This window comes from Vespa crabro, chromosome 10 (genome assembly GCF_910589235.1).
Source record: "Vespa crabro chromosome 10, iyVesCrab1.2, whole genome shotgun sequence".
NCBI classification, from domain to species: domain Eukaryota; kingdom Metazoa; phylum Arthropoda; class Insecta; order Hymenoptera; family Vespidae; genus Vespa; species Vespa crabro.
This window is the reverse complement of record NC_060964.1, coordinates 8,195,030-8,220,176: the sequence shown is the minus strand read 5'-3', so window position 1 is coordinate 8,220,176 and position 25,147 is coordinate 8,195,030. Positions and strand designations below refer to the sequence as shown.

The following is a 25,147-nucleotide window of genomic DNA, read 5'->3' as shown; positions in this document are numbered from 1 at the left end:
TATTAGCACACCTAATAAAATGTTATTTATTTTGCAGATTGATATTTCTAACGTAAAACATGAAAATCGCGCGAGCGCGCATGCTCCATTCTATTTACAGTATTTTCGAGCTACGATATTATACTTATCGACATACTAAAATGATACTTATCATTTATCGCATCATTTCGCTACACGATATCTAATTTTATACAGAATATTTAATTATACGGACCAATTAAATCAAATACAAATATACGTATGACAATTCTACGTACACACGAAATACAATCGTTCTCTATACCGTTTCGATTAGAAAAATTAGTCGTGCCTATATTAATATTAACTATATTACGTTTAAGCAACGACATAAAAGACACGGTACGTAATAAATATTGCAGAAAAATGCATAAATAATATTATCTCGTAAAAGAGATTAATCCGTAATCTTTTGTAAGATTCGATAGTTCAATTGCACTCGTAAGTCTCCACGATTCTTCTACATGTCTTGCACTTGACGTAGCAGCAACTTATGTACTTGCAATTGCATCTTTCGAGAATCTCTTCGGTTCTCGTAACGTGACCTCGACCGCAACAAAGATACTCGCAACCCTCGTAACCCGTGCTACTGCCATTACATTGCCTGTAATCAATCATTATAACGTACAAGTAATTATAATTAATATTAAATATTTCGAAGAACATTTTTAACGATAAATATCTTATTCATGTATGTACGTATCCATCTGTGTACGTACATATATTGATCCTTTGAAAGATAGCTATTAACTCTTTACAAAAATGACTATCGCATGACACTTGAACGAATATTACACGTAGTGTAATTAAAAACAAATATTCTAATTATATGGTTCGTTATTTGAAACATAAAGTAAAAGTTGATATTATTGAACGAAACGTTTATAAAAGAAAAAAAAAAAAAAAAAGAAACAAAAAAACAAAAAAAAGAAAAGAAAAACACGATAGTCCATGCACTTTCTGAAATATTTTTTTAATGATTTATTCGAATATTTCCATCACGACGCTAAAATAATACCTTTTCACGTTTTCGTTTTGACGGTAAACTTATTACACATCATCCAAGGCTTCTGCACCATCCAAAAAAAAGATTCGAAAAAGCATACGTCTTACGGGTTCTCTCGTAATAAGCATTCACCACACCCACTTTGTATAATTATACGTAGCCTTTTAATTACTGCCTGTAAGAAGCGAACTGGTTGGAAATGTTTTGAAGTATCTGACTTGGTTGTCCCTTCTCGATTAAGGGAAATGTGAAAGATTATCGAATTTAATCGATTCGTTCTACGAATTGATCGAGGGGAAAAAGTCGTTATATTTCATTAGAAAGATTATACATGTTATAAATCATCTCGTTTGTAGAATCAAAGACTAAAGAAAATCATAAATACACAGATACACGTTATAAAAGTGATCGTCTATGGATCATTCTTCCGTTCGAACATAGCCTCGAGGCTGGAACAATGAGAGATTAATTTGTATGTATCGGTCGTTCACGAGCTGATTCACGAGTCCGTGATGATTTATGAACCGGATACAACTAAACAAAGGATCATCCAAGACGCTTCCATACACGCGTCCCCCTATTTCTTCGATTTCTTCGGAGAGCACACGAGTGTACACGTGAAGAGTTGTTCGCTGTTCCGAGAACGCGTATCGTGGGTGATCTTAATTCACTTCAGAAAGACGGGGAGAAAGAGAGAGAGAGAGAGAGAGAGAGAGAGAGAGAGAGAGAGAGAGAGGGAGAGAAAGGGAAAGAGATGGAGACAAAGAAAGAGACAGTAAGAGGCGTGAATAACTCAGGACGACGAGTACAAGAGCTTCTTTCGGTCGTACCGCCGGAAAATCCGTAACGAATGCAATCACCGTCACAAAGAGCCCTTTTCGAAGGGTCCGAACAATGAATGGGCACGACTTTTGAAATCATTTGGAAACACTTCTCCGCCCATCTTTCTACCATACTCTCGTGCAAATTCCTATACATTATATTTATGAAGAAGCCTGTCGGTCAACAACTTCTTTACGATTCGTCAACATATTTCAAATTATTTTTATCGAAATTTCAAATAATATCATTTTGATTATAAGAAAGTTATCGTGCGTGGTCACGTAAAATAAATCCTAAATGTTTTTAATTTCGATGATAAGAAGCATTCGCGAAAATACAGAGTTAGTGGTGCGCTCGTCTGGTTTTATTGCACGCGCTTTTCGACGTAATTTCCGTTATAGACCATCGTCTGTACGAAAGCACAGTGCGAAGCCATTAGCGCCGCCATAATGTGGCTTTACGACGTACACCTGGACTCGTTCTCGAGTTTACGTGTTTTCTTTTCCCTTTTATCCTATCCATTCCCTACTTGCTTTCTTCTTTCGTTTAAAAATCGTACGAGCTCGATCTTGGTAGATTCTTCCTTGGTTCTCGGTTTCTCTAGCGAGAAACATTTAAACGGCGTTTAAAGTAAGACATTAAACCGATAAGAAAAAAAAAAAAAAAAAAAAAAAAAGACAAAGAAAAGTAACAATAGGATGATGGTCGAAAAAGGTTCGCATTTAATGGACGTTTTTAGTTTAGTTCCGTTTCCTTTCAACTTTGAATACGAATACGATACGAATGGTACGGTCCAGACTCACCTGCCTATGGTTCCAAGGCTACCCCTTTTCTTGTCCGGAAGACAATAATCTGGACTCTTGGTGGTATACAATAGATTATCGTGATGATAGAGAGGTGGCAGCCTACCACCGGATCTAGGTTTAACTTCGGCGGCGGTGGCATACCTTCGAAGAAGACGAGTTCCAGCTACGGAAGGACCGGAAGAACCTAAACCTCTCCAACAAGTACGGACGCTGCAAGAACCGGAAACGCCGTGGCATTTGCACTCCAAAGTTAATGACTGCTCCACTGCCTGTTTGAACGTGGTCGTTGGATGTATTGGCCGTTCAATTGCATAAAAAAGGAAAAAGAAAAGAACCAAAAAAAAATAATCAAGTAGATAAATTGATATATAGATGGATAGAAAAATTTACTCTTCGTCCGGCTCTGTTGTTATGCATATTAACGGCGTGTAAAAATTTGGCTGTTGGTCCGGTACCCGGAGGAGTCGCACCCTGAAGAAATCTTTTGGCCATCCTCGAGGCAGATCTAACGTCGTCACCGCAACCACCCCACTTGAATGTATTCCTACCGGTTAGTCCACCAAATGACATAGTTGCCGTCGCTAGCGAGGAGGAAGATACTAAGGCCGATGGAGAAGGTGGCTCCTTTCTTGGTGGTGTTGCACAGGAGCAAGCCGCTAAGTTGCCTAATGCACAACCCCTTGCCAATCTCCAGACAGCCGCTGCCGCCGACATCGCATAAACGAATGCTTGCTCTCTCGTTCCTTGACAATAAAAGATATCAGCCGATCTCCTCAAACTCTTCTCTTCGATTCCATCTTTTTCTTTTATCGTACGTACGTATGTATATATGCATGTATATATGTATGTACAGGACTGTATATAACATAAATATGTACCGTGAATATCTTTTATCGATGCCAACTCGCGTCAAATCTATATCTTTACATATTTCTCTTCGGATCAAATTGAAATAATTGAAATAAGCCGATTACGAACAATGACTTCGAAATCGAATCGCAAAGAATCGGCTTCCCTAGTAGCTGCATACATACATACATACATACATATATATCGGTGAACTATTACCTACGAGCGAGAGAAAGCAAACGCTCTCTTTGGTTTTTTCTCGTTAGTAAAAGATCCTGCCGTGCTGAGAGCATTTTATATAGGAATGGAGACATAGTCACGCGAAAGGAAGAACATTAAAATGAGAAGGTACGATCGCTAATTTGCTTTCCCGTTTTTCCAGTTTACAATTGGTACGGATTAACCTATCGACTCGAACCAATTGACTCTTAACATTGGCTATTACGTTAATCACACAAATGATTGACGTCGGATGTGAATCAAAGTATATCCATCGTTATGAATGAGAAATTGTATAAATGCAATTGTACCTGTTAGTAATTCGGGAGTATAATTAGGAGCACCCTCGATGCTACTACAATTCCAACGACGATGTCTGAATGCTTGTTGACAAACGATCGAAGTATCCCTCGCGGCTTGGACCAGACTAGGCATTACATCGGGAGTTGCCCTGCAAGCTCGCGCCTGTTTTCTTTCGAGAAGACCAGAGCTCTTGGCGTTGGTGCAAGAGTCCTTTGTCCACGTTCGAGCATCGGCCATGCGACCGAGAGCTCTGAATCAAACAATAAAAGAAGAATTGCATGAGAAATCCAATTTTTGCAATTGAGAGTAAAACAACATTTTTGGAAGAGATTTATTAACCGTAACAATAATGGAATTTTATCTATTTATTTATAAGAGAAATAAAATTTATGCGGCTATTTGAAATTTAACAAAAATTTGTTTCTTTATTGATCTAACGGATCTTCGTACGAAGGAAACGAGTGTAATTTCTTAGACGTATTTGCCGAGAATAGCCGTGACCATCGTTTCTTTCTTTCGAAGAAAGATAAAAGAGAAAAAAGAAGGAAGGAAAAAAGAAAGAGAGAGAGAGAGAGAGAGAGAGAGAGAGAGAGAGAGGAAGAAAGGAAAGCACCAAATTATGAACTCGTTATCGGGAGCGATCCGACTCGTTTGTTTATCGCTTCGATGTAGCATCCATCGGGGGACAAAAAAAAAGAATTCGAAAAAGAAAAAGTATCGAGCATCGAAGAAGAAATACGGCGGATGCTGCCCGTAGCGTGCAAAACTTTCAACGCTTGACGTGTAGAGCGAGGGGGAAGTCGGGGTTCGATGGCTCGTAATTGACGTTTAATGCTTGAACGTGCAATCATGTAAATTAGCCGCCTTAAGTAGTCTCATTCGCAGGCGGTAATTATTATAATACTCGAATGTAATTCACATCGTATTCTACCACTATTACGGTAGCTACATTTTTTTACCTCACCTCGTTTTAATACAAGATTTAAATCTGATCGGATACACACGACGTTTCATTAAGCGACTCGTTATTTCGTCACTTTTCATCTTGTTTTTCACTTCGCGATTCGATCTTTACAAAATCTCATTAAACGTAAAAATGCGGGAGTCCATTTTTGTGTATATTTATTTTTTTTTTTTTTCTTTCTTTTTCTCTTTTTTAATTTCTTTTTTCTCTCTTCCTTTTTTCGTCTTATATTTCTCCAACGTCGAGGGTCATAACATTCGACAATATAAAACACGTAGATCAAACAAAATTTCTTTTATTTCGTCGCGATCGTTATAGAACAGGCTTTCTTTCGAGACCACCTAGTCAACGGGTCTCGTAGGAATAACTATGAATGAACTGTTGATTTATCGTAACTAGACGCGAACGAATACCAGATATTAATAATCTGGTAAGCTCTTGTAAATATCGACACTGACAATTATTATACACGATACATCGTTTAAATCGTTTCCATCCTACATACAAATCGAAACAATCAAGAAAAAAAACTAATCCTTTCATCAATATACATAGATAAACCTGACAGATCAGTTTGGTAGATACGGAAGTCGGACGACGTAATAGCGTGAGATTAAAAATTCTCACTGGGTAAGATTTTTACGAACTTTTTCATTCATATTAAAAGAGAGTATGAATTCCTAAGAGGATGCTTGTAAACAGTTAGATAACTTGACAGGCGGAGAAATGGAGAAATATAAGAAATAATATTTAACGAGCAATAGGAATGTTCGACAGGCAGTCGAACCATACCAGCATGAAAGAGGAACAAAATATATGTATATATACCTTATATATGTATGCGAACAGTCCGGTTACGGACTAGATACGATTTTCGTTCGCCTTATGTATCACCACTACTCGCACTACCTTCGGGGCATACGCACGTTAAATATCGTACTCCGATTTACGAGCAGCATCAAGAAGAAGAATGAGCCTAACCGCTTACTACCGTTGCCTCGTATTAACTAATTTAAATAATCGATTCGTCGAGTGATTTAAAGTGTTGTCATATACGTAGCTACTCCTCCTATTCCTTCTTCCATAAGGAATGTTTTGAAATGAGAGTGTCAATGGATCGTAATCCCAATTGACACGAACCAATATCTAAAATACACTTCCAAGTACAGGGACTACTGCCACGACAAATATTCTATCCGCGATATCGTGAAATTAGTTATAATTTCTTTCCGTCTCGTCTACGTCCACTTTCAATCTCTCTTCCCACTTGTAATCCATTTGGCAAAGATTATACGACATGTATCCTATTTGTATCTACATTTTCCATCTCGTTCTCTTAAAATACATACACCTTAGGGAACGCTTTGTGATCTAATAAATACCTATCTATGCATAAAGATCCCGAGTACTCATACCGACTCACGTTTCGCCTTCGAGCGTGTTCGAGACGCTTCGTTCCTACGATTTCTCTTCTCTTTATTCTTTCTTGTTTCTTTTTTTTTCTTTTTTTCTCTTTTTTCAGTCCGATGAAATCGCCATACAAGATACCTCTTTCCATTCACGGTCACACCTACCGGATAAGTGTGTTCATAAATCGAAGAGAACGCACACGTGCATCCATTATAATACGTTGATAGGTATATCGTTCTCCACGAGTCGATTCGGAGGTTTCATGGACTTTCAAAAATCTTTGCATTCTTATGAAAATGTGCAATGTTAAGCCTCCGTTAAGCTTCATGAATTCTATACCACGAGCCTACAAGTTTCCTACCAATTTGTTGGCAATATCGAAATTCGTTTTGACTCTTGCTATAATAAAGTGTCGTCTTTACGAGGCCAATTACCGCATACAATTCTATATTATCATATTCGAAATACTTGCATTGGAAGCTTCTTGAAAGCTCCTCGATAGCTCGTCGATAATATACAACCAGGTATCTCCAACATATTTTTGTTTTTTCAAAGAACTCGTGTATAAATCGAGTACGTTTAATAAGGAGCTTAAACTATACTTTTGTTATACCTATTAGATTCTAATCGTTAATATAATGATTATACCAATTTTATTTGCATCGCCGGAGGAACTATTCATATTCGTTTACTTCTTTATCACTATGATTCAAAATATCAGTTATCGCGTGTTCTTTTCTCGTACGAGACTTTAAAATTGCTTTCGACGTTTCAATCGTAAAATACGATGTTTATAAGCATGATAATAGGCCAGGTTCCATTGGGATTTGAATTACGCAAAGCGAACATCCTACCTATTCGAATACGTAGGTAGAAATTTTCAAAATATAATCCGCCCTCTGTCTCATCTAAATTCGAAAGAAATTAGAAAAACGACCGCATTAAAGTTAACGCTTCTTTAATGTCAAACGATAGGCAGGGTAGTACATAGGTAGATATATACTTTCCTTGAAAATATTTATAAAAAAAAAGGTTGATAAAATTAGTCATCATGAATGATTCAATGTCGTCGATTTAGTAAACTTTCTTCATGAAATTCAACGGACATTGATAGGTCGCTTTCGCAAGTCAAGTGTGATCGCAAATTATAACAAATCGATCCTCGATCGCGAGAATCAGAATGTAGGTATCCGCGTCTGAAACGAACGTCTGAAAGGTTTCGAGTTGGGAAAGGAGAAGAAGGAGAAGAAGAAGAAGAAGAATGATCTTTGATTTTTTCATCGTGATGATTAACGAAGATAGGTGTTGCAAACGTCGGGCATAACCATCGAACGTTCATTCACCCGTTGTGCGGAAAAGAAACATAAAATAAATATACCTTATTTATATAATTTTCTCTCGAGGATGTGTGGACGATTTTTGCCTTTTTTCTTTTTTCTCTTTTTGTAATCGAATCATTCGATCGAAGAGATTCGATGAATGAACGGACAGCTCGATTCGTTGCGTTCCTTCGAAGATGAGCGAAACGAATCGTGACGTTCGATGTTCGGAGTCACCCTTCGATTATTCGTCATTGTCGGACGCAATGATTATAAACAAAAGAGAGAGGAGATTTCTAGAAGGGAGAGAGGTCCGGCATGGTGTGGCTTGGCGTAACGTGGCATAGCGTGGCGTGGCATAGCGTGGTCTTTATAAATCACGATTCGTGGGCAACCCCTAATCTTCTACCCGCCTTGCCTCCGGCCCGTTCCTCCCCTTCTCCTTCTCTCTTAGAACGAACAACCAAGTCTGGTTCGTCTTTTCCTTTCGTTGTTTTCTCCGTACCTCTCGGATTTTGGTTTTGCACGCAAAACTACCATCGCTTCTCCATTCATCATCCAGCCAGGAAGCGAGCACCCCTACCGGTTCCCCTCCTTTTCTACACCCCGCCTTAACCTCTCCCCCTCTCCTCCTGGCGATCCGCGAACGATGAAATTAAATCGCGCCACGGAACAACACGCGTCGAAAGAGAAGGACCTGTCCGTTTACTTCTTCTTCTTCTTCTTCTTCTTCTCCTTCGTCTTTTTCTCTTTTTCTTACTTTCGTTCATCGTCCACGATAGCGAAGATATCCTCGTGTACGGTTCACAAAGGTAATCGCTTTGAAAAGAAACGGGGGACGAGATTATGATAGATGAGATCTCGTAAAACTTTCGCGCATGCTCTCATCGCGTGGATCTTTCTTAAAAGATTCTCAGATACCTACGTATTTACTTACATATATATGTATTTACTTATCAACTAAATTCACTATTCCTCTAAATGCATGCTTAGATAACACCGATTCGACAATGATACGATTGACATTTGTCATATTGATATTAATGATTAATATTCGAACTAATCTTTTAAGTTTTGTTTGTAAATTGCTATTTAACAATATCTATATTTATTTATATATATATATATATATATATATATATTAATATTATCTTATTTAAATACGTTATATCTGCTACGTAACCTCTTTTTTTTCTTTTTTTTTTACAGCGGTCATAAAATTCCTGAAAGAACGATCGATTAAGACGCGCGCCAAACATTTAAAGAGGTCATAAAGAGTTACTCCATTCTTACGTACTACCTACGTATAAAGTTTATTTCGTTTTTAACGAGCTATATGCGGACCAACGTAAATTGCTAGTCGTTGTTAAAAAGAATAATTAAGTTTTTGAACGTTCGATCGTTTTTCCTTATGGAAAAAAAAGAAGAAAAAAAACACTAAAAAAAAAGAAACATTCTCTATACGATAAGATGGAGACGGCATCGATGACACGTCGATTCTCAACTTTCATTCCTTTTGATATTCTTTTCTGATAATCCAAAGAGATCGTTCGTTCTTAAGGACGCTCTTGGCGCTCCTTAGTTCTTGCCGCTCCCTCCTCCTACACCTACATCGCCACCACCACTACCACCACGATGACCACCCTCCTATCTCCCTCCTTCCCTCTAGCTCCTCTCATAAACGATTTTTCTTTTTTTCCAACGGCAATCTATTTCTTTCTCATTAAAGAACCTACATTAATCTTCGAATTCGTCGGAGAAAAGATTGCTCCGTGATCCAGCCGTGTGAATAAAAAGATACGAAAGGGAAGATGAAAGGAAGATAAAAATAAAAACACAGAAAAAGAACAACAACAGCAATAATAAAAAATCACCCCCTCACCAAAAAAAAAAACAAAAAACAAAAGAAAAAAAAGAAGACAAAGAAAAAAAGAACCATGCAAAAGGTATACTCACAGCCACTTGATGCACCTGCCACCTTGTAGGAAAAAAAGTAGCAACAACAGGCAGACTTTCGGAACGCTTCCCTTCGTTAAGTGCATTTTCGTCGTGCCTTCACATTCTAGAAGAGGAGGCTAATGCGCTACCTGCGAATTCACGAACTTCTTCCCTTTCGGATCGTTTTCGCGTCAGCGAAGAAGAGATCTTCCTCTCGGTGACGATGATGGATATGAACGAAAAGAGGATAGTAACGAAGTAACATTATCGCACGGTCCTTTATCGATTTTTCTTTTCTCGATCTCTCCCTCGAACACTTTTCGTGTCCGCGTACACACCTTCTTCTTCCTTCCTTTATCACTTTTTATCTCTTAATTAATTTTTCCTTTTTTTTATAAATGATAAATGATAAATTCGAAAATGACGAAGGAGAATCTCGGTTAGTCGTTCGTACCGTTCAAAGGGAAGGAACGGACTACTAGTAGCCTGCCTCGTCCTCGTGCGTCGGCCCGCGCGATCCTGAAGGATCTGACACGAGCGCGGCGTTCCTCGAGACGATCTCGAACGAGTTTCCGGTGCACCGCGAGTCTGCGTGCTCGCAGGTGTCCAACAGTGCGCGTGAGAGAGAGAGAGAGAGAGAGAGAGAGAGAGAGAGACCAACAGCGTCAGAGAGAAAGAGAGAGAGAGAGAGAGAGAGAGAGAGAGAGAGAGAGAGAGGGTTTACTACGATACATCGATAGAACCCGCAGGATTCGTCGATCCACTGGAGGTGGAATCCTCTTTTCCTCCGCCTCTTTCTTCCTTCCTTCCTTCCTTTCTTTCTTTCTTTCCTTCCTTCCTTCCTTCCTTCCTTCAATTTCTTCGATGAGTGAAGGACAACGACAAGACGTCGAGGGGATGCAGCCAGTGAAAAATCCCTCAGTCGAGTTCGCGATCTTGACTGAAAAGTCGAAATATCTTCGGGATACTTATTATCTTCGAAACTTTCTTATCAATCTGACATATTCTGTCGGCCATCGTTCTTTATTTTCTTTGATTTCATTTCAATCATCCGTCGAATCAAGTTCGTAAATAACAGAAATAGATAGTTGAAGGATAATCGTTTTAGTATTTAACTGGTTATAGGTATATAGATGATCGAATGATCTCACGACATTTATATCTAACGATAATTATAGATTCCCTAATCTTCTCATTTTCTGATATGTCCAAGCGGAAAGAAGAAGAGAAAGAAAAAAGAAGAGAGGGGAAAAAAAAAGAAAGAAAAAAGAATAAAACGTCGTATTCCCGTTACATTACGAAAGAAGAATGAGTATCGGTACTTCGGACGATGAGAGGACCTCCATGGAAAATGGATTTAACGAGCGTATCCTTTACTTTTTTTTAGAAGGATTTTCCCTCGAGATGAGGAGGCACACTCGAAACAATTTATCACTTTTCCGCTATCGCTTTTCTTCCTAATCCGTAATCCACTCCGTTAATAAAGTATCTCTGGGATAAAGAATAAATCGTGTTTTTCTTTGCACAATATAGATGAAAGACATTTTTTGAGAGAAAGAAAAAATTTATGCAAAGTCATGGAATATGTATAGCTATACTTGTGTATGTCGATCGTCTTATTCCATAGCCCATTTTAGGATATCGAAATGAGGAAAAGCGGAAAAATAGGTATTTATCGGTTCGGTCCAAGTAGTTAATACTACTCGCGGTGGTAGTTAGCGAAGCAGGTAGAAGTACTAGATGGGCTTGGAAAGGCGAAAGAGGGTGGATAAGTTCGAGCCGAAACTTAACGACGTAATGAACGTCTGACAGAGGATTATTTATCGACGAAGGGGGTGGAGCGACGAGGGCAGGAAACGACGGTAGGATGAAAAAAGGGTAAAGAAAAGAAGATGCTCGTTCGGCATTGTGAGGGAGATCGTACTAATTATCGGCATGAATGGTGGTGAGTTTCAGAGTGGGGAACAATTCGGTTCAATCGGTTTTCGTCGAGCCAGTAAGAAGGACACATTGCCTTTTACCGTCGAAGACACGAAAAAGTAAGGAATCGTTTCAAGTCGTCTTCGAATCGGCTACAGGACCATCGACATCAGGAAAATAATTGCACGCTTGAACGTTCGCTTCGAAATGACGTCCCTTTTCCTTCGTATTATTTCTTTTTCTTTTCTTCTTCTTCTTTTTCTTTTTTTTAATCGGCTTAGAGGAATACCAATCGGAAGGAAATTAATTGGAAGCACGTTAATTGACATTATATCGTATAAAATGATATAAATCGTCTAATTTGTTTAGGGAAACATTGATTAGCTATTATTAATAGAGTTCTGCTGTTGGTAGCGAGAAGATCTTGGAAAAAGTAAAGAAGTTGAAAATATTGCTTTTGGCCGGTAAACGACGTCGGTGAACGGAGATTATTTTCCGGCATTATTCGTCGTCGAAGACATCGGCCATAAAAAGGGGGCAAGCGGATCCGGCGACAGCTGCTCGGCTATTAAAAGCGGCTTAGACCTCTCGGAGACCCTCCGCGCATCCTCACGGAGATGACTATGGCAACGACTATGTCGAGGACGATGACGGTGTCTCGATGCGAAACACAGTCCCTCCTCTACTTCGAGATTTTCTTTCCACGCGGCGTATCTACGCAAAGAAAGCGAGAACGCGTCTCTGCTTAAGAGTCTGTGCCTAATTTTCGAGTCTGCCCTCCAAGCTTGATCGCTAAATGAGCCGTGAAACCGACAGAATGCTCCTGGAGGATGCTAAGAAGATGCTAAAAGGATGACAAAGGAACCAAAACAAAGTATCAATGTACGGCGAAATTAGAATTTGGCATATCGTCCCAAACGACGACATTCTCGCATACCACGTGCTGCTACATTATCTCAAAGGCCAGACTTGATATACATAACAAACATTCTTCGCTTACTTTCGAATTTCTTAAAGTCTAAGAAAATCGGAAAATCATTCGCTTCGTAGCACAATTTACCGGTGAAAAGTTTTTATCATGCCTTTCTCTTTCGACAGGAACACTTTATATTTACATAATCTATATATTATGATATCGATAAAAAAAAAAAATGCGACCTTATCCGCGACAAGTTCGAAGGCTTTCTTAATAATAGGACATCGTATTTAGGATCAAGGTAAAAAGTAAAAATTTTAATTATCGAAAGTTCAAGAAACGACGAGTTATTAATAGCATTGAGAAATTATTATAATTATTATATATACGCGCAGACACGCGCGCAATATATCAATATGTAAAAATTGAAAGAAAAGTTTTAGTATTTTATAGAGGAAATATGATTTATTATCGAGATACATCAACTCGAGGAAAATTTTATCGAGAGTCACACTATTAGCGATGGCACGCCACATAGAAATTCTTGACATGAAATATAATTCTGTGGTATTAGATTTAAATTATCTTCTAGCCAAGGCATCCATGTGCCATTAAAGTTTTCAGGAAAAGAAGCTTGATCAAGGGGATAATTCGTTTGCTGCACAAGAACTTTTCTATACCCATCGATGTATTTATGTAATTTGGTCACGATCTGTAAATTTTATTCGTTAAGTATTATTATTAAATATATTAATATATTATATATATATATATATATATATATATATATATATATATATGTAATATTAAATGTATAAATGCAAATGATAAATGTTCTTTTTTCTTTTCTTTTTCTTTTACCTTCGGATAATACTCAGAAATATCCTTAGTTTCGCATGGATCGTCAAAAATGTTGTATAAACAATCCTTCGTACAATTTCTTAAGTCGGTCGGATGTTTGCAAGATATCTTGATACTCTGACGAAGGCTTTTGATTTTATCCTCTGTTAATTTATTATTGGAAATAATTGAAATGGCACGAGCTACGAGCGAAGACATAACATTTGTTACGTTATATCTTGGATATGAATCATCTACGCCATCATCGCCATAATAATTCCCATTATTAATAGTTTTACCTACATATCAAAATTCATCAATAATCAAATTAATCCATCTAATGTATTTTATTTATCTAATAAAAATGTTAATTACGTTTGATCAGCTTGTATTTTCCAATAATAGCAGATTCCTCGCCGATTTTCTCATCGATATTTACCAGAAGAGAATTTCGCTTGCTCCGTTTATCATTCCTAATTGTATTCCATTGATCAATACCATCAAAATCTTTCATATAATAAACATTACCACGGGCAGCCGAATATAATGTTGGTAACCAGTCTGTTATATGAATTAGATGATTATAAATCCTAGAAGGTCTTCTTATTAATGGCGAATAGATACAACCGGGTACTCGAACACCTCCTTCGAACATAGTGAACTTCATCTGATAAAAGATATTAATAAGTTGAGAAACACGTCGAAAACAAGAGAGAGAGAGAGAGAGAGAGAGAAAGCGGTATGTCCGTATTACCCCTCGTAACGGATAATTCGATCCATGATTTTTCAGGAACCCTTCGGTTTGTGCTCCGTTATCACTGGTAAATAAAATTATCGAATTTTCCAACAGTTTAGCCCTTTGTAATGCATCTACTACTCGGCCTACAGACTGATCAAGAGCATTTAGCACACCTGTAAAAGTCAAAAGAAAAAATATTAAACTCATCGATGAATAAAATTAACAAATAAACTCGATTCGTTATTAACTTACCAGCGAATTTTCTTCTATTCATATCTTTGATATAACCAAAATCGGTATTAACTTTGTTCAAATCTGGAACTTGCAATTCATCGCCGTTGTCAAGACCACTGGAATGACAGGCAAGATGAGCTATTTGAAGATACAACGGTTTAGCCGGATTATGCGTGGAAATTATTTTTTCAGCTTCCTCAGTTATAAGATCGGTGAAATAACCGGTTCTAAATTCAGGAGAAAGTTTCTTTGGTTTGTCACAATGTAAATCATTTCCCGTGTGTTTCTAGAAACGAGATTGGTAACGTGTGATATCACCCATTAATTTATAATTGTAATATTAACGAGAATATAAACATATCAGACGAGATACGTCAGAAAATATATCGATCGGTAATCGTGATCCCGGTTTTTCTTTCCATCGTAATAATAAATAAACTTACTTTATATTGCAACTCTGTGACGGTATGGTTGAAATATTCAATGCAACCATTGTAATAGCCAAAAAATGTATCAAAGCCTCGATTAGCTGGTGTATATTTTGGCGCGTAATATCCTACGTGCCATTTTCCAACAAGATGAGTCGCATATCCCAAATCTTTAAGATATCCGGGTAACAGTTTAAACTTTTCTGGTATGGCACGTTGTTCGCCAGCTTTTAATGGATAACCTTGCATACCTGTTTAAGATAAAATTCAAGATCAAAATCTTTATTACTTTTTTAAATCTTTATAACTTCTTTATTACTTTTCCATCTTCTTTTTTTATAAATAAGTATAACTTTATAGGATACTTACCTTGTCTAATGGGATAACGTCCGGTTAAAAAAGCCGTTCTCGAAGGTGTACACGTGGGTAATACGTAATTCCTTTGTAAAATCACACCATTATAAGCCAAAGCATCTATGTTTGGCGTAGGTATTTGATCTGCTCCATGGAAACTTATATCGTTCCATCCCTAAAAAAGAAAAAAAGAAAAGAAAAATAGAAAAGGAAAAGGAGTGACACTTAACCAGTCAACGATGCTAACTATACGACAATAATACATATAATTTTCTTACAAGATCATCGGCTATAATGACGATAATGTTGGGACGACGCGAGAATGAACTGTAATAAATATCTTCAACTTTTGTAGATCTGACCAATAAACAACTGCATATTAAAATGAAGAAAGGAACCATTGGCGAGAAATGAGTCATATGGTTGGACTTTCTTCTTTTCATCATTGAAATTATTAAAAAGATTTTATTAAAAGAAAAAAGACGTTTCTTTTTATACTTTTATATTTTTCACTTTGAATTTGAGAAATTTTCTTAAACGATAAAACGTATTATATGCGAATCCGCGAGCACGTTCCTAATGATATTTCACTAAGCGCTTGTCGAGGACTACTGCCATTCACGCAAGCACACGGGCTACATATACTGTCCATACCATTACTTTTAATAGATAAACGGCTCTGTTGCTCATGAGCACGTAAAACTTTCACCACAATAATTTCCTTAAGAATATTATCTTTGTGTCATATATATTTCATATATTTGCTTATATACCTATAGAATTATATCTTTTTAAAATGTTTCTTTATTTTTTTAATGCTTGCCACTTAATTTTATGTATATATGTGTATATATATATATATATATATATATATATATATATATACACGCGATATCATTGTAAATATACTATGTCAGTTTTTTACATGATTAAGTTTATCATGCTGATTAGTTATCAAAATAACACACAATTATTATGATTTATTTGCAATGAAATTTCGAACGAAAAAAACATTAAGAAGGTTTGAATTTATTTTATTTTATTATAAATATTGAATGTGGTTCAAGATATAACCATTGTGTTCTTAATAGAACAAACTGTTTTGCTGTAATTACAACGATCATTTAATTATTGCATATCGTGTCGTTTAATCGAATACTAATTAAACTATCGTCAAACCACTCTGGATATAATCGATTCGGAAATTAATATTATATCGCGAAAATACGCGATAGAATCTGTATGTTTTAAAATTTCAAACATATATGCTATATTATAGTCGAGTATATAAACTAATGCATCAATACGAATATGTTTGCAAAAAATGTTTATAAAAAAATCACTTAAATTCTATAAATCATAAAATGTATTTGCTAATGCTTGGATTAATCGCATTATTTTCTTACGTAATTCTAATTCAAATTTACGATTGAAATCCTTCGATTAGATTTAAATCGGCTATAAAGTAAAATAATCATAATAAAAGATACAATGGTGTGTTTTATTTGTTTTTATTTTTATGTAATAATAATGAAGCAACAATTCGGTAAAATATTTCTTTACCTTTCTTTTTTAAAGATAATTTTTCCTTATGCTATGTAATACATTATAATCGCTAAAAGCATCATTACGGCACGAAAAAGTAAGGATAAAGAGTCGATCGTAAAAGTAATTGCAGAGTTCGAGTAAAAACCATAACTCAACATTCCAGGTCCGGGAATCATCCATGGTTCCCATGTGTTATTCATTCTCTTTGGATCGGCTCTCCAGTCGAATGGTACCATCGTTTGACTTACCAAAACACGTCCGTACTTTTCCAAGATTAGATCTAACTCTTTAACGATCTGAAAGTAAATTTTGAAAATTCCAACCAATATCGAAATTAATGAGACAAAAAAAAAATGAAAAAGAAAAAATAGTAATATCGTATGTACCCTTGGATATTGACTGGCTATATTATTCATTTCGCAAGAATCACTCTCCAAATCAAAAAGGCATTCGGTAACGTTGCACGTCGTGAAAGAACTTCTAGCGTAATAACTCATATTTGATCGACATCTAATCGTTGCTTCATCACGTAGACGTACTATCATACTAGGCTGAGTAACTGGTCCTCCAAGATGATAGGTGATACTATCGGAAACTGAACTCTTCAATATTGTCTCGGCATAGGATGGAAGTTCGGCCGATTTATCGTAATATCCTGAGTCACCATAATATCCATCGTAATGACCATATTCTACGGATCCTAAAAGAACAATTTTAACATATCTAAATGTATATCGATAGATAGCGACTTAAAATTTATAAAAATAAATTAAAAATTCTACCTCGAAGCAACTTGAAACGTTTGTATATCGCCCCCTCTGTCCTTTCAATTTCGTCGATATTCAGTAAAATATTTTCCCTTTCTTTACCCTTTTCCTCGCTAAGAAGATGCCATTGATCTACACCGTCGATATCACCTAGATCTTTTAAATCGCCACCTGCTGCGGAATACAAGGTTGGTAGCCAATCGGTAATGTGTATCAATTGATTCGACACACGAGCAGGCTTTTGTAATCTTGGAGACCAAAGTACAGCTACTCCTCTTACGCCACCCTCGTAAAGAGTATATTTCATCTACAAATAAACATAGAGATATAAATAATATTTATAATCGTAATTTCATTATTAAACTTACCCCTCGTAATGGATAATTCGAGCCCCAATTACGAAATCTCCCAATGGAGGGTGCTCCGTTATCAGTTAAGAACAATATTAAGGAATTACTTAACATTGCCTTTTCACCTAACGCGTAAACAATTTTCCCTACGGATTCGTCCAATCCAGCTACCATTCCTAAACATAAGAAAATATAAAGAAAATACATAGCTATAATCTAGTTTAATTAAAATTAAAAATCAAGGATATTTTTATTTTTTGTACTTGCGTATTTGCGTCGATTCGGTTCTCGGATATGCATAAATTCTTTATCCTTCCCATAATCTTGCGGACTCTCTAAAGGTGCGTGTACCGCAAGATGCGATAATTGAAGATAAAGTGGTCGCGGAAGTTCGTGATGTTCGATGATTCTTACTGCTTCTTGGGTAAAGAGATCCGTTGCATATTTATCGGAAAGTCCATAAGCTGGATTTTCACCTCTATGCATATCGTATCCACTCATATTCTAATAATATTATATATTGAATTTATAATATTATATATTGAATATTAATTTAAATATGTAATATAAAAGTCGATGATAGTTTCACATTTTTTTTGTTTTTTTTTTTTTTTTGTTTTTTTTTTTTTTTTTGTTTTTTTTTCTTACCTGATACGTATATTTGTAATCGTAATATGTGACGTAACTATTATAAAACCCAAGAAACGAATCGAAACCTCTGTGCAAAGGGGTATGCTGAGCAGTATGGTAACCAACGTGCCATTTACCAATTAATTTTGTAGTATATCCCAAACCTCTTAAACGTTCTGGCAAAATTCGTACGTCCAAAGGAAGACCGCGTGGTTCGCCACCGCGAATACCATCTCCTTGCATTCCTAATATCATGTTAATCATAATAATTTTTATATCTTTTTTACAAACAATATATCCGAATAAATATTTACATAATAATATGATAAAAAAAAAAGTAACAAAAAATGTGACGACGACGATTATAAGAACGTTCCCATTCCTTACCCATACGAATAGGATATTTCCCTGTAAAAAACGCTATTCTTGAGGATGTACTCGAAGGCAATACATAATGTTTATTTAAAATAATTCCATTATATCCAAGAGCATCTATATTCGGTGTTGGTATTTGATTGGAACCATGAAATCCAACATCGTTCCATCCCTACAAATTGTCAAGAAAAATTGATCATTTTCTTGTTACACACACACACACACACACACACACACACACATATATATATATATATATATATATATATATATATATATATATATACATAGAAAAAAAACGAAACAAAAAAATTGACTATATACGAATTCAGATAAAACGCACGCGTACGTCAAAGTGTAAAGTATACTTTTCAATTTATGTGTATCTATTCTAATTTTATCCAATTAACCTTATAATTTGGATTAGACGAAATTTTAGTAGACGAGTCGCACTTTTACACCTACGTGCTATTATCTAATCATCCATCTTTTTCTCCTTCCCTCTCGTTCATAATTACGCTAACGCATACACATAAATTATAATTAAAATAAAATTTTCTTAAAATGATAAATATAAAGAATATTTTAATAATATAATCATATTGAAAATTTTCTTTTCCGATATTATTTTTACTTTAATTTATAATAAGTACATTCTTGTTTTCATACTTCTCAATGATAATTTATATATTTCTTCTTTTAAAATACTGTTTTATTAGTCAAAAATTTCATTATGAAAAGCATGCTTTATATTAAATGAAATATTGCTATTTTCTTACCAAATCATCGGCCATGAAAACAATTATATGTGGTGCCGACTCGTAAAGGCCAACTGTACATTTCGCAAATAATTTGATGATCAAAAGAAGTTGAAACAAGTATCGAAACTTATTGAAAAACATTTTTCACATTAGAAGAATCGATAAGAAAAAACTAAAATACATAATATCGAGAAACCATCGTTTATCCTTTCACCAGATAAAAATTAGCCGTAATATAATGTAAAAATTTATTTTGTGCACGATATTTAACGAGAAGCTCCTGCAATTTATAAAAGAACAGAGAAGAGAAATAAACACGTTTATATAGTCCACCCACGAAAGGAAACATTATGAATGAACCGTATGAAGGGGGAAGGAAAGTCCAACAATGATTCAAGCAATAAAGAAGATACGTGTTTCAACTTAGTTGCTTCTCATCTTTCTTGTGATCTACACTTATTTAATTTTTTAATGACGTAAGATATATACATCTATTTCAATCTCTTTTATTTTTTTTTATTTTTTTTTTTTTTTTTTCTTTTTTTTATAACAAGAAACAAGAGAGAGAGAGAGAGAGAGAGAGAGAGAGAGAGGGAGAGGACTATAAAGTTAATATAAGATAAATTTCTCATAATTTTTATAAATAATTTTTGTCATCAACTAATCTCTTTACTGATTAGAATCAACGAGAATTCAACTTTTGGGTAATATTATCTGAATTGGTATTGATGCCATTTATAAACGTAATTAATGATTTAATTCAAGGTCTTTTGTCAAGATGATTAGCAATAAACCATTATTATAAATCATAAGAGTTTATTTTATTTCGAGGAGAATCTAATAAAATAAATGTTACTGCATATTTTATTAAACAGAATATTATATACAACATATTTAATTAAACAAAATAAACATGAAATATATCATTTAATAAATGCTGCTGTTTATATAATTTTTCATAAAAATTAATGATCTGAATAAAACTAAAGATAATTTTTTTTATGCGAAAATAATATTTCTATAATGCAATTTTCAAAAAATATCCATATTTTATTTGAACTACACTACAATATTCTCAATTGAAGGATTATATAGTAGTCATAATGAAACATTCCTGTTTCAATATTAAGCTATTATAATATATTGACATTATATATTATAACCTGATAAAATAGGAAATTTAAGATTATGACATTTTTTTCAAAGAAGTAACTACATAAATTTCAATAATAAAAATTATATTTAAAAATTCATTATAAGCACAGAAATTAAAAATATTCCATAGACAATGTATATATATATATTATCATTAAATAATACATATATAGATAGTACAGAAATAGAATCAATTATATCAATGTATTACAAATATTTTTGTATTACAGAATAATCTTGTACTTTATCTAATGTCTTTAAATTATCCCACCATAGTTGTAATTTATGCCGAAGCATAAGTTGAAACCAAGGTGTTAATGGTGCTTTTATTATACGTGTCAAATCGTTAATCATCGATTTTGATACCCATTGAATTTCACTGACTTCATCAGGATTAGGATCAATTGTTATATAATCTTTCTGTAGAAATAATACGTAATCTATTTCATGTTCACCCCAAATTCCGTCTCCCAAAGAAAAATAATGAATTCTTGATAAATAAAAGAAATCAGAAAGTTGGATCTCTGATAGAGGAATACCCAATTCATAATTAAGTCTTCTTTGCGCTGCCCTACGAATACCTATTGCATCGTCCTCTAAAGTTTCTTCAGGAATTTCTGCTAAAGGATGACTGCAACATGAATTTGTATAACAATTTGGAAATGTTACCTAAAATGATATGACAAGTTTATTATTAGAGTTTAAAAATACAAAATATATATTGAATATACTTCCATTTATTCTATTAATAATCATAGATCCTCTTAAAGATTAACTCGATAATATAAAGTTATACCTTCCATGGAGAACGTTTTTGCAATAACAAGTCACCATTCCGATTGAATAAAAAGACACTGAATGCTCTATGAAGTGGTATAGTACCATCATCGGTAATTCTGTGACAATCCCTTTTTGATGCATTACCAATCGGTTTATCAAATTCATCCACAAGAATACAACGCTCTTCCAAAGCAGCTTTTTGCAAAGGTGCTATTTGCGCCATACTATAACCTCTCACATTAGATGCTACTCTTTGTATCATAGAAAATATATTTCTATTCATATTATTTATATTTAAACGTCCTAACACTCGTAAAGTCTATATTACACTAAACAGTTTTCCTGCATTTGAGATATAATATAACTGAACTGTGAATAAACATTGTATAAATTTAAACTTGTTATCATATATTTTCACAATATCTTTTCTGCTTAACCATATAAATGGTTTTCTGTGAAAAATGACGCAATACAATACAAAAGCACAACATATTATTCAAACGATAAGACGTTTTTTATAGTTATGTACTTGAGGTTAGAAAATATATATAAATTAACAAGCTTTCTTCTCATGGAATGCGGTCAAGTAGTATCGTCCCCACTAAGTGTTCAATAAATCACTTTCAAAATTTTTTAAATTAATTAAATGAATATACATATACGAATACTTTTTGTTATATAAATTTGTAAAATTAAAAAATTAAAAACGTTCACAATGCATATGACATATACTAATTATACGTTGACGATATATGTAGATAGATAATTAATAATGAATACGAGGAAGCAAATAAAAGAGCGTATTCAAGTGTTTTAATAATAACACATAAATTGTTGAAATCGAATTATCGATATGACGTCACCGTATTGCTTTTTAATTTCCAATGTGGCTTAAGTTTGCATGTCTTTGATTTATATATATCTCACATACATTCAAATATTCGATACCTTGAAAACTTTTATCCTCAATTTCCTTTTTTTTTTATGTAAATTAATTGCTTATATTAAGTACATATGTAAATATGTCCGCATATAATTATAAATATCGACTTTTCGAAGTTATAAATATCGAATTTTTCTAAGTTAATATTTTTTTTCAAAGTTTTCGACATTTTTCGAAATTGAAATTCTCCTCTAATTTCGTATTAATATATAAAAATAAAATTTTCGAATTGTTATATATCACTTATGTTACGTACTGTTCAAAGAAAATACATTAATCAGCATTGTTTTTTCTTGTTTATCTCTTTAAAAGTCTTTAAGTTTAATTAAATTCACAAAAAAAAAAAAAAAAAAAAAGAAAAGAAAAAATCGTACGATTGGTGATTATTTTCTATTTGGAAATTAGTCGAACGTATTTTGAAGGTCAAATAAATATGTAACTAGTAGGACTGCCTTCAAGTATAACGTTATAATGTATTACAGTTCTTAATCTAACCTATAAAAACAAAAAAAGGAAGGTTTCAAAGTTGAACATTGGATAAGCTTATTTAATTTGAAAGATAATTTTTAAATAATATTAAAAGAAATAACATGTCGGACGAAAAATCTACAACGCAAGAATTTAAATTGGATCCCGACTGTGAACTACGTTTCGAAGTAGAAAGTAAAAATGAGAAAGTTACATTAGAGGTAAGATCTCTTCATTTTTACATAGTGCAGTTTATCAAAGGTAACTTTATTTTTATGTGGTTAGTTTTTAAAGAATTACAAAAACACTTTCTTAAATATTTTGTATATATATATATATTTTTTTTTGAATATTTATAAATGCTTTCATTTCAACTGTTTCATGTTACATTCAAGTTAAAAAATGGATTAGGTGAAGTATTTGGGACAGAATTAGTGAAAGGTAAAAAGTATGAATTTAGTGCCGGAGCCAAAGTAGCGGTCTTTACCTGGCAAGGATGTACCGTTGAACTAGTTGGAAAAACGGATGTCACCTACGTAGCCAAAGAAACGCCAATGGGTTTATATCTAAACTGTCATGCAGCTATGGAAAGAATGCGAGAGGCAGCAGAAAAAGGAGATAGAAGAGGTCCCATAACTATGGTTGTAGGACCCTGTGATGTAGGAAAATCAACTCTTTGTAGACTTTTATTAAATTATGCAGTTAGAATGGGAAGAAGGCCAATCTTTGTTGATCTGGACGTTGGACAAGGTGATATAGCTATACCTGGTACTGTAGGTGCTTTATTGGTAGAGAGACCATCTAATGTAATAGAAGATTTTAGCCAACAAGCACCACTCGTTTTCCATTTTGGACATAAGACCCCGTCAGCTAACGTTGCTCTGTACAATCTTCTTGTAACTCGTTTGGCAGAAGTTTGTTCTGACCGACTTCAGGCAAACAAAAAGGCAAGAGTTTCAGGAATTGTAATAAATACTTGCGGTTGGGTAAAAGGAGATGGATATAAATTGCTGACACATGCTGCACAAGCATTCGAAGTTGATGCTATTTTAGTGTTAGATCAAGAAAGACTTTACAATGAACTTGTTAGGGATATGCCAGATTTTGTAAAAGTCGTTTTTCTACCAAAAAGTGGTGGTGTAGTTGAAAGAAGTCAGGCGCAAAGAACTGAAGCTAGGGATCAAGGAGTACGTGCATATTTTTATGGATCAAGAACACCTTTGTACCCTCATAGCTTTGAAGTAAAATGGAATGAAGCAAGATTATATAAAATAGGAGCACCTGTTTTACCTGCATCTTGTATGCCATTAGGAATGAAAGCTGAAGATAATTTAACAAAACTAGTTGCTGTCACGCCAGGTCCTAATTTATTACATCATCTATTATCCGTATCTTTTGCGGATTCTCCTGAAGATGATGTTGTACAAACTAATGTTGCTGGATTCGTTTGTGTGTAAGTTAAAATGAATATATTTGATCAGATTTTAAAAATCTATTTAAATTTAATATTTATCAATTTTATTATTTTTATTACAGCACTAATGTCGACGTAGACAGACAAACTTTTACTGTACTTAGTCCCCAACCAAGACCACTGCCAAATACCGTTCTATTACTTTCAGATATACAATTTATGGATAGCCATTGATTTCTATTATTTTTATTATAAGATTGTATGAACAACATTAAGTAAATTGTAATTTGATAGACTGATCTTATATTAAGATTTATAACTTTTTGTTTTTTTACTGTACAAATAATATAATGTATCTGTTATTTTTAAGACGAAAAGAAATTATTTTCATAAAACAACTATACTCCTCCATAAAAGGATAAAAAACGTAATTTTTAATAAATAGATAGAAAATAAATATTTTTTATTTATTGTCTCCTTAAAATTAATTTTAAATTTCCCACCACAAAGTCGTATGAAATTTCTATTGAAAATTTATCTTTATTGATCTATTAATGATTTAATCTTACAATTCGAAGGATATAAGACATTTTCATTTACATTATAAAATTAATAAATAAATGGAGAATATTCAAGAATTAAATGATTTGGATGTTTTTTGTATCGAGCAACAATTGCGAGAAAGGATATACGAATTGCAAGAAAAATCGGTTGGTATCGTTCCTTCTACTTTAATTTGATACATATCTTGTAATAATTTTAATATATAAAATTTATGGAATTATTAATTAAAAATTAAAAAATTTAGAAATATTTATACAATTGATTATGTAGAATTTAAATAGATGACATACTTTTGTTAACGAGCAGG

General features: G+C 34.1%; 5 protein-coding genes across 6 annotated transcripts; 1 reads left to right on the top strand and 4 right to left on the bottom strand.

Annotated features, from left to right (window-relative positions):
* LOC124427476 (protein Wnt-11b-2-like) lies at positions 1-10,158 on the bottom strand. 2 transcript variants are annotated; one of them, XM_046970440.1, is made up of 5 exons: positions 9,673-10,158; positions 4,032-4,273; positions 3,043-3,395; positions 2,650-2,921; positions 1-622 (listed from the first exon to the last, which is right to left on the bottom strand). In XM_046970440.1, the coding sequence occupies exons 1-5, from the start codon at positions 9,756-9,758 to the stop codon at positions 448-450; spliced, it is 1,128 nt and encodes a 375-aa protein (XP_046826396.1). In that variant the 5' UTR covers positions 9,759-10,158; the 3' UTR covers positions 1-447. The 2 variants fall into 2 exon arrangements, with proteins under 2 accessions (XP_046826396.1, XP_046826397.1); XM_046970441.1 differs by lacking the exon at positions 9,673-10,158 and adding an exon at positions 5,816-6,209.
* A 2,777-nt stretch (positions 10,159-12,935) lies between these two features.
* Positions 12,936-15,744, bottom strand: LOC124427317 (arylsulfatase B-like). The gene is made up of 8 exons (XM_046970085.1): positions 15,364-15,744; positions 15,101-15,260; positions 14,747-14,982; positions 14,322-14,589; positions 14,085-14,242; positions 13,706-13,997; positions 13,352-13,629; positions 12,936-13,202 (listed from the first exon to the last, which is right to left on the bottom strand). The coding sequence occupies exons 1-8, from the start codon at positions 15,529-15,531 to the stop codon at positions 12,999-13,001; spliced, it is 1,764 nt and encodes a 587-aa protein (XP_046826041.1). The 5' UTR covers positions 15,532-15,744; the 3' UTR covers positions 12,936-12,998.
* An 836-nt stretch (positions 15,745-16,580) lies between these two features.
* LOC124427294 (arylsulfatase B-like) lies at positions 16,581-19,988 on the bottom strand. Its single transcript, XM_046970034.1, has 8 exons — positions 19,535-19,988; positions 18,768-18,927; positions 18,399-18,625; positions 18,014-18,254; positions 17,769-17,926; positions 17,416-17,707; positions 17,020-17,333; positions 16,581-16,929 (listed from the first exon to the last, which is right to left on the bottom strand). The coding sequence occupies exons 1-8, from the start codon at positions 19,655-19,657 to the stop codon at positions 16,675-16,677; spliced, it is 1,770 nt and encodes a 589-aa protein (XP_046825990.1). The 5' UTR covers positions 19,658-19,988; the 3' UTR covers positions 16,581-16,674.
* Positions 19,989-20,800: 812 nt separating this feature from the next.
* Positions 20,801-22,074, bottom strand: LOC124427297 (isopentenyl-diphosphate Delta-isomerase 1). The gene is made up of 2 exons (XM_046970037.1): positions 21,468-22,074; positions 20,801-21,340 (listed from the first exon to the last, which is right to left on the bottom strand). Exons 1-2 carry the CDS (start codon positions 21,732-21,734, stop codon positions 20,879-20,881), a joined length of 729 nt encoding a protein of 242 aa, XP_046825993.1. The 5' UTR covers positions 21,735-22,074; the 3' UTR covers positions 20,801-20,878.
* A 514-nt stretch (positions 22,075-22,588) lies between these two features.
* LOC124427296 (protein CLP1 homolog) lies at positions 22,589-24,645 on the top strand. The gene is made up of 3 exons (XM_046970036.1): positions 22,589-23,083; positions 23,258-24,315; positions 24,399-24,645. The coding sequence occupies exons 1-3, from the start codon at positions 22,985-22,987 to the stop codon at positions 24,508-24,510; spliced, it is 1,269 nt and encodes a 422-aa protein (XP_046825992.1). The 5' UTR covers positions 22,589-22,984; the 3' UTR covers positions 24,511-24,645.
* The last annotated feature ends 502 nt before the right edge of the window (positions 24,646-25,147 follow it).

Excerpts from the sequence above, each read along its gene's own strand:
- LOC124427476 (XM_046970440.1), bottom strand. The coding sequence starts at position 9,758 with ATGCACTTAACGAAGGGAAGCGTTCCGAAAGTCTGCCTGTTGTTGCTA. Across the intron at positions 4,274-9,672 it reads GGCAGGTGCATCAAGTGGCT|AGCTCTCGGTCGCATGGCCG; the intron begins GTGAGTATACCT and ends TGTTTGATTCAG. Across the intron at positions 2,922-3,042 it reads ACAACAGAGCCGGACGAAGA|GCAGTGGAGCAGTCATTAAC; the intron begins GTAAATTTTTCT and ends ACGTTCAAACAG.
- LOC124427317 (XM_046970085.1), bottom strand. The coding sequence starts at position 15,531 with ATGATGAAAAGAAGAAAGTCCAACCATATGACTCATTTCTCGCCAATG. Across the intron at positions 13,998-14,084 it reads CGAATTATCCGTTACGAGGG|ATGAAGTTCACTATGTTCGA; the intron begins GTAATACGGACA and ends ATCTTTTATCAG. Across the intron at positions 13,630-13,705 it reads AAAATACAAGCTGATCAAAC|GTAAAACTATTAATAATGGG; the intron begins GTAATTAACATT and ends TTTGATATGTAG.
- LOC124427294 (XM_046970034.1), bottom strand. The coding sequence starts at position 19,657 with ATGTTTTTCAATAAGTTTCGATACTTGTTTCAACTTCTTTTGATCATC. Across the intron at positions 18,626-18,767 it reads GAAATATCCTATTCGTATGG|GAATGCAAGGAGATGGTATT; the intron begins GTAAGGAATGGG and ends ACATGATATTAG. Across the intron at positions 18,255-18,398 it reads ATTACAAATATACGTATCAG|AATATGAGTGGATACGATAT; the intron begins GTAAGAAAAAAA and ends TAATATTATTAG.
- LOC124427297 (XM_046970037.1), bottom strand. The coding sequence starts at position 21,734 with ATGAATAGAAATATATTTTCTATGATACAAAGAGTAGCATCTAATGTG. Across the intron at positions 21,341-21,467 it reads AAAAACGTTCTCCATGGAAG|GTAACATTTCCAAATTGTTA; the intron begins GTATAACTTTAT and ends ATATCATTTTAG.
- LOC124427296 (XM_046970036.1), top strand. The coding sequence starts at position 22,985 with ATGTCGGACGAAAAATCTACAACGCAAGAATTTAAATTGGATCCCGAC. Across the intron at positions 23,084-23,257 it reads ATGAGAAAGTTACATTAGAG|TTAAAAAATGGATTAGGTGA; the intron begins GTAAGATCTCTT and ends GTTACATTCAAG. Across the intron at positions 24,316-24,398 it reads GTTGCTGGATTCGTTTGTGT|CACTAATGTCGACGTAGACA; the intron begins GTAAGTTAAAAT and ends TTTTTATTACAG.